Below are 12,669 nucleotides of genomic sequence, written 5' to 3'. Positions count from 1 at the left end.
GAAATGGTCATCATCGTTTGTGTATTTATAATTTTTTCTTTTTACATCAGGCTCATCAATGTGGAATGACTAACAGACCCAACAAACGGCTTCCGTTCGAGGCCTAATTATTTAATCCTAACTATGGTTAGGAATATTAGCCTTTTTTTGTTGTTGCATATGTAACGGTTGTTATATCGTCACCTTAAACACAGATGCCCCGAGGGAGTTTCGAACCCATGGTCTCCCACACCACGGGTCGACAGCACAGACCGCTATACCAAGAGGTGAACTCACTGCTTTGCAACGTGTCTGTGTCTTTTTTTTTTTTTTTTTTTTTTTTTTTTTCTCTGATTTTCTCGTTGTGCCAATTCCCCCCCCCCCCCCCCCCTCCCCTACCTGGCTGCTGTATGCATGTTCTCCTACGAGTCGGTACAAGGGCGTCCCGAGTCGATCGCACGCTTCCTCCGAGACGTGCGCCGACAGCCAGTGACGTCTTTTCACTTGGCAGCGAGGACTCTCATTGGTGAAGTGTAACACGTGGGAGGGCACGCTATCTCCACCAAGTCCTGCCCCGCTTAGCAAGCGCCGATACCTGACCTGTAGGCGTCGCTGTCCACAACGCCAGATTCCCACCCGCCAGCTTCCCCACCCCCTAATACTGCCAATTGTATTAGAGTGAACGGCCAGCCAAGCTGGTGACAACGCCGAGAGCTGGGCTCGAACCCAGCATCTCCTGCGTTGGTCTGTGTCTTTTAAGGGTAAGAGTGAGTTGTTGAACCCATAGCACCGCTACTCGCCACAGTCACTTCACAACATCTGAAGTCCATCGTGACTGCACCTCACGGTACCATCCGTTACACTCACCCCCCTTAGACTCACTCCACTCCACCCAAGGCATCCGGGTCATTCGGCACCAATGTAACGGTAGTCATATCGTCACCTTAAACTTCGATGGGAGTTTCGAACCCGCGGTCTGCCGCGACGCAGGCTACAGCACAGACCTCTATACCAAGAGGTGAACTCACTGCTTTGCAACGTGTCTATGTGTCCTAGTGAGTCTAACCCATGGCACCGCTACTCGCCACAGTCACTTCACAACATCTGAAGTCCATCGTGACTGCGCCTCGCGGTACCATCCGTTACCATCTTTTTTTCTTGATCGCGTCAATTTGATTTCTGTTCAATATGAGTCCAAATCTCTCTGTTAACGACATCAGTGCAATGGTTCTTCGTAGTTTTCTGCACGCATGACTTCTCTGTCCTACTCAGAAGTGTAGTCCAGCCATGAGTCCGCCCCCCGGTGGCCGAATGAGAGATGAATGTAACCAGTGTATAAACAAACAAACAAACACACACTACACACACACACACACACACACACACACACACACACACACACACACACACACAGTACGCCGGGGTGCGTGGCATTGTCTTATACTGTGGAATTATTGGAATACCTTTATTACTCTTACGACAGAACAAAATATTACAGTATAAAGGTTATATTGATATATGAAAGGTTTTAATGTTTATACAAAGCTATTCTTGTTCTTTTTTTGTACAGTATGTTTTCCTACATAGATATTTCCTGTGTGTTTTGAAAAGGATTATATACATAATATATATAAATGGTATATATTGAGAAATGCTGTGCCCGAGGGGTCTGGGCTTTACGAAACTCTTCTGAGATACTCTTGCGACGTCGCCACCCGGGACATATGGAAAGGACAGTCTAATAATCCTTTATTCGGTACTTATGCCCCTTATTTGAAATACCTCATTCCTGACTCTCTTTATAAACTGCAAAGAATTGCAACAGCTGTGACAATACAGCTGTCTCTTATCATTTAGAACCCCAGTTTTATTAAGTTGTTTTTATTTGTTTTTTTTTGGGAATGTTTGATTTTCTTTCACACCAGGTGCTCTGGCCTTTGGCTTCTGTGCGGATGCTTATGTATGTGTAGTTGTATGGCTATATTTTGCCCTAGAGCAGGGAGGGGCAACTGGCGGCCCGCGGGCCGCATGCGGCCCTCACCGACGTTCCATGCGGCCCCAGGCCAAAAAAAAAAAAAAAAAATTATAATATTTTTTAATTTTTTAATTTTTTAATTTTTTTAATTTTTTCTATTTTTTAAATTTTTTTGTATTGTATTTGACTAAGAAGAGTTGGCAGTCGACTATGGCTCCTTTCGATCGATTAGTCGACTATTTGACTAATAGGGGTCAGCCCTAGTGTGGACATATGAAACGCTGTTGAAAGTGCCGTGCAGCAATATGGGGGTTTTGATAAACTGTCGGCTGTTGTTACCGATGGAGCACCGGCAATGAAAGGAAAACACACAGGATTCGCCGGGCTTCTAAGGCAGAGTGGCGTTGAGTGTCCAATGCTGCACTGCATTATACATCAGGTAAGTTCGCTGACATAATTTCCATCTATTGTGGGTCACTATAATGACCAATGCGAGTCGAGTGTAGTCAAATTATATGCGAGAGTCGTTAAATAGTTTTTCTTTTTTTTTATCTGATATAGGAGGCTCTCTGTGCCAAGAAGCTTGACTACTACAGCCATGTTATGGATTTGGTTACCAAGGTTACCAATCTAATTCGTGGAGGCAACAGGTCACTAAACCATAGAAAGTTTGTCTCCTTTTTGGAAGAGATGGACACTGATTATGGCGACTTGCAGCTACACACAGAAATCCGATGGCTGAGCCGTCGGAAAGTACAGGAGCGACATTGAAACACTGCAAATGCAATTCAATGATCGGTTTGAAGATTTCAACGGCATGCAGTCACGGATAGCGCTGTTTGCCGGCCCCCTCACCGCTACGGTGTCAGAGCAGCCCCCACCGTTGCAGCTTGAACTGTGCGAGCTACAGTCAGATCCTTTTTTTCAAGCAAAGAGAAATGAGAGGGGTTATTTCGTTTTGGAAACTGCTACCTGAGCCCCGCTTCCCACTCCTCAGGGACTTTGCCCTCTCTATGGCCAGTATGTTTGGGAGCACATACATATGTGAGAGCAATTTCTCAAACATGAAGCACATCAAGTCAAAGTAGAGAAACAGGCTGTCGGATGAAACATTATTTCATCTGATGCAGATTGCATGCACAAACATTGAAGTTGACATTCCTGCTATTGTGCGCCAAATGGAGAGACCACAAGTGTCTCATTAAAGACAGGGGGGAGGAGGAGATGATGAAGAGGTGTAGAGGGGGGGAAGGAGATGATGAAGATGTGTAGAGAGGGGGGAAGAGATGATGAAGAGATGTAGAGAGGGGGGGGAGATGATGGAGAGGTGTAGAGAGGGGACCATTATTATTATTATTATTATTATTATTATTATTATTATTATTATTATTATTATTATTATTATTATTATTATTATTATTATTATTATTATTATTATTATTATAACCATTATTGACCCACTGTGGGGCGAGGGTGAATGTCATGCCAGTTTGATAAAGGGTCAATGGGAGGCATGTAGTATTGCACTTTACTTTACTTGCACTTTACTTGTTTACTTTTGTAGTGTTCAGATAACACTAATAACATGTATACACTTTTATCCTGCTACTAAACAAAACATTCTTGAGTGCTTCATATCCATAACATGCATTTCAGTGTTATAATGTTTTGTTTAGTAGCAGGATAAAAGTTTATACATTTAACAAAATCATTTATTATTGCACTTTTGATTTACTGTTGTAGTGAAATGCAGCAGGAATGCTGCTTTGTGTTTGTTGAGCAGTGGGCTTTAAGTTCATACATTTATTTTATTAGAAGCCTTAATTATAATTGATAATTTTTGTATATATTTGGGGTTACACAGCAATACTTTTAAATTCAGCTGTTTATAAATTCATAAAGTTGAAATTGCATTACTAAATGCATTTGAAATGGAATAAAAACAAAGTTACAACAAATTATAATTGTTTATATACCTTGTGACTATTAGGGCTATTTGAGTGATGGGGTACTACTGGCGGGACTGCCGATAAACAATGCGGCCCCCCAGATTGATTGTGGACATTTTGTGGCCCTCACCATATACAAAGTTGCCCACCCCTGCCCTAGAGGAATGTATTCACCTAAAGAAGCACTTGTTTTGTCTTGTTCGGTTGTTCCTTTATTCATTTCACTGTGATTTTGTTTTCTACTGCTCCCAGGATGTTCTGGTTTGCAGTATCTGCTTTACTCAGAGCTTTCAGAAGCTCTGTCATGTTTCAATCTGTGTTTCTCGAGATATCTTTTTTTCCTTTTCCTTGATTATGTTTCTCATGATCAAAATAAAACGTTTTAAAATCTGCAATGTCCAACACGTTATTTTGTCTGATGCAATTTCTTGTTTTGCTTAACAGGGACAGGTGTCAATACTTTCACGAGTACAGTATAAATACTTAACTTTATCTTTATCTTTATTACGGATCCCCATTAGTCATCACCGCAGCAACAACTAGTCTTCCTGGGGTCCACACACAACAAAAACAGTACATACATAACATTATAGTAGCATACATTAAAAAATATATTCCAATATTCCTACATATAAAAATAATTCCAAATAGCATTACAGTACACAGAGTATCAGATCACAGAAAATACAATAAAAGGGATTAAACTCTCAGTCATATCTTTACAGTGTAAACTACAGTATCTGTGTTTTTCTTTAATGTAAACTAATTTCTTTTTCTCTCAATGCTCTTTTCAAATTATTTTTAAAACTTATCTTACTGGTTATCTGAGTAAGATGTACTGGCAGTTTATTCCAATATGACATGGCTCTATATAACACAGTTTTCTTTGCTGCATTGGTTTTTGGTAGTAGCAGTGTGAACATTTCCCTACAGGCATGCCTAGTATTATACTTATGTCGATCATGTGTACATGTTAGCTGTGAATACAAACAGATAGGTTCTCTTGAGATATATATATATTCCTCATGAACAAGATCAGGCTGCAATCCAGTTTGCCTTCCACCTTCAACCACGACAGCTTGGTATGCATCCCCTCCACACTGTTTCTCATTGAGCAGTTCAGGGCCAGACGGGCCGCTCTGTTCTGTAACTCATGATACTGAATACTAATATGAGCACTTGACAATGACATTTATCATTTCGGCAAACTTAGTCTATTGAAAACTGAGGAGGGGAATTTGTCTTATACGGTCACTCACATTTGAATGACTTTGTACATATTAAAGGGGAAAAAACAACTAAAACGATGCTGATTTATTTTGCACATAATCTCACGCACATCCCAAAAACTCGAAACAGTTTTGCACACATTAATTTAGTTTGATAGTTATTGAGAGTAAATGAGTTTGAATATGGCCATCAGTGATGTTATCGGGGACATTGGATCCTTGTGTTAATTACAGCACCATGATGTAGATGAAATAGCAATATCTTGTTTTATAGGGACTGCTACCTTATAATTTAATTGAGCTGTGATTAACACAACACAAGGATTCAGTGTCCCCGATGACATTACTGGTTGCCATATTAAAACTCATTACTCTCAATAACTGTCAAACTAAATTAATATTTGCAAAACTGTTTAGAGTTTTTGGATGTGTGTGAGATTATTTGTAAAATAAATTGCCGCTGTTGTTTTGGTGAAATGCCCCTTTAACCTAATCTGATGGCAGCATTCCAGCTAATTTTGCAATGTAAAATATTTGCATCATGTCATTGTGTCTTTACCAGCACAGCACCAGGGCCCTCATGCATCAACGTCTTCTACGCACAGATCTGTGCGTAACCCGTGCGTACGATCATTTCTAAGCAAAGAGTGGGATTCATCAATTTCGATTTGAACTTGACTTCGTGCGTACATCTACGCACATTTCAGACCCCGCGTACCTAGCTCCCAGTGGTAGAATATATTATTACAACAAGGAAATGAGCTTCTGTGCATAATAACACTGGATGTTCTGTATGAACCGTAGTTCATTATAGTTCATTGTAAGATAGCAACAGTAGTGTAATTATGGTCAAAACCCTATAAATAGCATTTGGAATAATAGATATTTCTCTCAGAATGAATGCAGCATGTCATATATGTTACGATGAATTGAAAATGGGGGACCCTGATGTAAACAAGACGAAAGTCTTTCTCTGGTCTGCATCCCCTTAACAATTGTATGTATTGAGCTGTACTGTACTGTACCCATTCTGCAATCTGTTAATAAAGTTTTCATTCATTCATTCATTCATGGTTTATATAGCGTTATCGGAATATACGGGGTGTAGGCTACTGACTGACTGCGCTCCGCGTAGCTTGATTGATTGATTGATTGAAAAGTTTATTAACAGATTGCAGAATGGGTACAGTACAGTACAGCTCAGTACATACAATTGTTAATTGGGGATGCAGACCAACTTTCGTCTTGTTTACATCAGGGTCCCCCATTTTCAATTCATCATAAATCATAAAGCTCAACTCGTTATTATTTTGCGCACAGACCGCCGAAACACGGGAACGTTTTGATTATATTTAAAAGGCTTTACGTTAAACGAAACAAGTGGAATTTCGAAGCTGTAAGCAGAATAAGTCATATGAATATAGTGTTCTTCCCCCTTTTTACTGTACAAGAAAGAATAGAAAACGCATTGCAATGACACCATGCAGATAGTGGACAGACTATATGATGGGATTCAAGTTCATGTATTGAAAGGCAGGATACATCATACATGCAGTGAGATTCATTGTTCTATGCTCTCGTATTATATTGTTTATATAGGCTACCCAATACTGACATCAAAATAGATTGTAGTATGCCTCTAGAAATCATATGCAGCATGTAGAAAATTGACGGGAGATCCATCGCGATTTGGAATAGAATTGAGGAGAACTTTAATCCGTGGGTATTAATCAAACAACACGGGAAAAGGCAGTCATATTCCAGCGCGGTCTTTATTAGCCGACAACAAAATAGATGCCTCTAAAAATCATATAGCCAATCGAACACAACTAATAAAGGCATTCATACAGCACGGTTATAATGACACACAACCAGCGCCAAACAGTGGTCAACGAACGGTCTTTATTAGTATTTTGAGCTGTCCAGGCAGGATTGCAGCAATGGTTTTAGGGAGCCGTTGATATCTGACATCACCGTTTACAAGTCCGCCTTTTATTTATCCCATAAATCATAATACGCGATAGTGTCTTCTTGGTTCGACAGCAGTGAATTCTCCGTGGAGTTTCTCGGAGTCCCGCTCGTGACCAAAATCAGCCAATGGAAGCGAGGGGTTGCTATGTGCGGGCTTGTATGTGCGGGGCTTGTAAGCGCTGGTCTCCGGAGCTGCAGCTGGAAGCATCTCGTCCCGCTCGGGTCGGTCCATTATTTCACATCCCATGGGGGGTGTTTCCTCATTTTCATGACCATATATGGATAATCATGCACGAGCATTGACGGTAGAACAAAGTGGTATTCATCAACACGGAGGACCATAGAGCCTGCGTACGCACGTGTGATGAATGCCGACTTCCCTGTGCGTACGCTAGTTCTACATTCCGTGCTTACGTGTGGAAGTAGGTCAAGTTCAAAGTCCACGTTGATGCATGAGGGCCCAGGTCTACTGGGACAACATTGGAAAGGTGCAAATGAAGGCAAGCTAGAGTCTAATGATTGTATGGTGAATAGCACCATCTTGTGTCCATTATAATCTGCCACCAGTTTATACTGTAAATCAGTGAGAGTTGCCAAGTTGGCCCGTCCAAAGATCTCTTGTCATTGTATTGACTATAGGGCATAAACCACTACACCTTGTATTCAAGATCCTTATATTTAATGGTGATCGTGTGCCAATACAACGATAACACACCAGGCCAATATACAGATTAGAGAACATTAAAAACAAAAAATCTCTAGAAATTCTATCCAAACCAATGAGCTTCTAGATAGACAGTAGAAAGGATATGCAGCCAGGATGAGCTACTAGATACAGTAGAAAGGATATGCAGCCAGTATGAGCTTGTTGCATAATATACTCATGTTAAACAGTTGGCATTGGTGCAGAATTTGACTAGAACTGTCTCATAGGGACGAATGCTGGAATGGCATTTTGAATGGCGGGCCATAGTTAGACATAAGAAATCTCTCATCGACTCAGATAGATTGCTAGTCATACATAATGGCATTGAAAGACTGTCAAAATTACCTGAGTTCTGACAATGGTTTACCCCATTATGCGTCTGTCTTCTTTCCATTGACTCCATAGGCATAGGTAATTCTACCCTTGCTCAGCAGACACACGACAGAGTAGAGCAGTCGTCTGGTGATCCAGAGGTTCACGGTTCGATTCCCGCTCCTCCCGAGCAACGTGTCGAAGTGTCCTTGAGCAAGACACTTAACCCCTAATTGCTCCCGATGAGCAGGTTGGCACCTTGCATGGTTGCCTCCGCCGTCGGTGTGTGAATGTGTGAGTGAATGGGTAAAATGTGAGGAACAAATTGTAAAGAGCTTTGGATAAAAGTGCTAGTATATAAATGCAGCCATTTACCATTTACACGCATCTCTATGCTGGGATTGCAAGGTTGAAGAGGTGGGTTAGAATGTTAACCCTGGTGACGGCCTTTCCAAATCTGCAGTGAACCATAATGTAACATGTTTCTGTAAATGTTACTACAGGAAGTGATTAAGCAATAGAACAACATAAATAACATCAGATCTAAAGTATTTCCATCATCTCAGCCGCGACTCTATTTACTAGATTTATTACAACGCACGGCCTTGAGTGTTCTGTTGCTTTTATGCAATATCTGATTTCACATTGTGAATAAAACACTATAACGTTTTGACGGAGAGTTAATTCAGCGCAGTATACAATATATACTAAACTACTCCTAGCAGTGTTTCTATAGCAAATAACATAGTGACATGTTATATAATTTCAATTTCAGAGTGCTATAATCAGCCTTTGTGTCTGTTTGAAAATTTGTTCTATAGAAAATATACAAAATAACTAACGGTCCTATTTATTATGGATTATTTATTTCATATGTGGAACAAGATATGGTCCAAGGACAAAGCTTGAAGATCTTGCACAACCTTTGACCTTTACAACATGTTGTTATTTTATAAGGAAAGATATTATATCTTCAGTGAACTGAAATAGAGTGCAGGTGTGTTGCATAACTTGTCTCTCATCATTACTGTACAAATGTTTATGTCAAGTCCTGTTGGATACTTAAATCAATATATCTTTTGAATGAACTATGAACTTGTGAAAGTGTTGTTATTTTTATATATGTATACACACACTATACATTGCCCTTTATATTTCATGGGTAACTCATTTTATTACTTTATACTTATAAAATGTTTATATGAAAATATGTACAGTCACCTTATACAGTTATTCTTTCCCTAATTTAACACGACTCTTGGAACTATTTAATTATGCATCATATTGAAACAGAAAGGTTATCTGACGTATTCCACCAAAGGGAAAAGTGATCATATCCAAATGTGTGCATTTTTTATTGGCTAGATTGAATATGTTAAAGGTAATTGATCCAAACATACATGAATGTGTAGCTCCACCACCGGACATAAGAATGGAGCCCTGTTTTCATCTCCTGCTGACTGACTAACACTAGACAACAGTAAGCTGCTTGTATTTGTTCTGTGGCTGAAACACTTTGGGTATGTTGGCAATGTTTGCAAACATAGTAAAACTGATCTATATTACGATTTACAATAGGTTCAGAAAGTTCCAAATATCTTATATTCCATGTACAGATCAAGGTAGACTTAGTATGGAGTACTGTATTGCACAGGATAAACTCATATTTATAATTATAGCTACAATATATATATATATTGTACCGGGAGTAGACATAAGATAAAGTTAGCTATATTTGTACCATGAATAGACTTAGCATAGTTATTTGTATATTTATAACAGCGTGGGCTGTACATACACACATATTTGTATAATTGATACTGTAGAGTATACTTATGTTTCTATGAACTCTTAACTTGTTTAATTTGAACACTATTGAATTTCAATGATATTGTTAGATTTCGACTGAATTTCTCGTGTAGCGCATGGAAATAGTGAGTTCAAGTCAATTCCTTTGCGTTTTGTTCAAAGTTCTATATTGAGGTTCAGTCGGTGAAACGGCAAGTTTCAAGCAAATATCCACACGGGTCCTTCTGGGTTTAGATGTCCACGTTTATTTATATAAAAGAACAAAAGACAAAATGCACAATATTCAATGAATGGTGATTCTTCCTAAACCAGCTCCTATCTAGGTCTGTCTCCCTCAAAGTCTGCCACCAGAAGAACAACTCTCTCTCTCCTTAAGCTCTTTTGATAACGCAGATGGGTCTGTTCTAAAACAAGATAGTTGCATTTACGACTGACCTATGCCCCAAACATCCTGGCTGTGGGTTCAACCGAAGGCCTTGGAGATAGAAGACTGTCCTGTATGAAGTGTCCCGGCTGCCCAGAGATAAGAGGTGAGGGAGAAGGTTATAGGCTGAATCCACCTCCTCATGGAGGTCCGGCCCCCACATTGTTACCAACCCCCCCTGGAACAGAGAGAGGAGGCACAGACCCAAATCCCACAGTAATTCAAAATGACCAAATGTGACAAAATACAAATAAAATGGTTGCATATTGTTATCCAACCTACCCTGAGTATGAAAATAAAGATTTGTCCCCACATGCAAAGGAACAGAGGTATTGAAGATAGGAATCAAATATGTGAATATGCAAAGATCTAATCAAACAAACTTTACCCCGGTAGGCTAGAAACTAGAAACAAAGCTAAACATAGTGTGTGTGTGTGTGTGTGTGTGTGTGTGTGTGTGTGTGTGTGTGTGTGTGTGTGTGTGTGTGTGTGTGTGTGTGTGTGTGTGTGTGTGTGTGTGTGTGAGTCCCTCAGAACAATGATAGAGTGACTGAGTGAATGTAACTCCTAATTACCTCATCTTTCACAACTCAGCATCTTCAATATCAATTTAAACCCCAAACCCTGGGTAGAGGAGCTGTGAATGTCACTGATCTCTACTTCAGCTCACAGAACTCAGCCTTCCCAGGGTATGAATGAAGCCAAAGTCCAGGATAGAGAGGCTGAGTGAATGTGGTGTTGACTCTGTGCAGGAGGGTCATTGTGTCAGAGACGCTGTAGAAGGACAGAGTACCTGCCCTGTGATCCAGGTACACTCCTATTCTGGAGGACCGGGGGCCTGGTACTGTTATGCTCTTGTTATTGTGTCTGAAGAGGTAATCACTTTGTCTGCACAATAAAGCCCAGGATTTAGAATTGTATCCAAATAGACAGTTCTCCTCAGTGCCTGTTCTACTAATGTCTTTGTAGGAGGCTGCTACATAAACCCCTCCACCACTCCACTCCACCTCCCAGTAACAGCGTCCAGTCAGACCTTCTCTACCCAGAACCTGAGACCTTTCAATGAATCTTTCTGGGTGATTAGGATATGACTGCGCTTGATGCAGTGTTGCTTTTCTGTTCCCCTCAGACAAAAACAGACTTGTGTTTGGGTCCAGTGTGATCTGAGAGGAATATTGTAAGAAGTCAGCTCTGGTCTTGGGCTCTGGTGGCAGTAAAAGATTAACAGTATTCACCGTTGTTGAGATTATGGGCCACTGCTCTTTCAGAACGTCCTCTAGTTTGTCTCTCAGCTTAGACACAACCTCAGTCACACCTGCAAAGTACAGGAGAGGAAGGACACTGATGCTGGGTGAGTCTGTAGACTCACTGGGACCGGAGAGGGGGGGGTAACTCTGTAGAAAGTGGATGTGGTCCTCTGTGTGTGAGAGCTGCTCCAGCTCAGTGGCTTTCCTGCTCAGGTCCGCTATCTCCTGCTCCAGTCTCTTCTGCAGTTCTTCAGCCTGAGTCACGGTGGTCCTCTGTTGGGCTCTGATGACCTTCTTCAGCTCAGAGCGCCTCGTCTCCAAGGAGCGTATCAGCTCAGTAAATATTCTCTCACCGTCCTCCACTGCTTTATCAGCAGAGCGATTGAGAGAATCAACAGCCTGTTGGGCCTCTTTGAGTTGCTTCTCTCTCCCCTGGACTCTCTGGTGGATTTTCTGCTGACTCATGCCAAGCTCTTTCTGTCTCTCCGTCCTTTCTGCTGCAGCTGAGACTGTATCATGGCCTTTATGTTCATCCATGGAACACAAATAACAGATGCACTGCTGATCAGTACGACAGAAAATCTTCATAGCTTCATCATGACGAGAGCAGGTGTTCTCCTGAAGCCGTGTGGAGGCTTTGACCAGCTTGTGTTTCTTAAAGGTATCAGATTGATAGTGAGGCTGGAGGTGAGTTTCACAGTAAGAAGCCAGACATACCAGGCAGGACTTGAGGGCGTTCTGCTTTCTCCCAGTGCAGACATCACAGGCCACATCTCCAGGTCCAGCATAACAGTGATCAGGAGGAGCAGCTTGGAGTCCTGTCTTCATTAGTTGTTCCATCATTTCAGCCATTATATTGTTTTTCTTCAGAACAGGCCTCGGAGTAAAGGTCTCCCTGCACTGGGGACATGTGTAGATCCCCTTCTGATCACCGTGATCCCAGCAGTCTGTAATACAGCCCATACAGTAGCTGTGTCCACAGGGAATAGCTACCGGATCCTTCAGTAGATCCAGACAGATAGAACAGCAGAACTGGTCCCGGTCCAGATCAACTCCTTGCTGCGCCAT

At 41.2% G+C, this 12,669-nt stretch overlaps 1 protein-coding gene across 1 annotated transcript; it reads right to left on the bottom strand.

Moving 5' to 3' along the window:
- Positions 1-10,991: 10,991 nt before the first annotated feature.
- On the bottom strand, positions 10,992-12,669 carry LOC311236320 (tripartite motif-containing protein 16-like; the record flags this gene model as incomplete). Its single annotated transcript, XM_084338394.1, has 1 exon — positions 10,992-12,669. The coding sequence occupies one exon, from the start codon at positions 12,667-12,669 to the stop codon at positions 11,011-11,013; it is 1,659 nt and encodes a 552-aa protein (XP_084194520.1). The 3' UTR covers positions 10,992-11,010.

Source organism: Notolepis coatsorum (assembly GCF_963971535.1).
Source record: "Notolepis coatsorum genome assembly, contig: SUPER_10_unloc_1, whole genome shotgun sequence".
Taxonomy (NCBI): Eukaryota; Metazoa; Chordata; class Actinopteri; order Aulopiformes; family Paralepididae; genus Notolepis; species Notolepis coatsorum.
The sequence above is the reverse complement of the archived record's forward strand: the minus strand, read 5'-3'. Positions and strand labels throughout refer to the sequence as shown.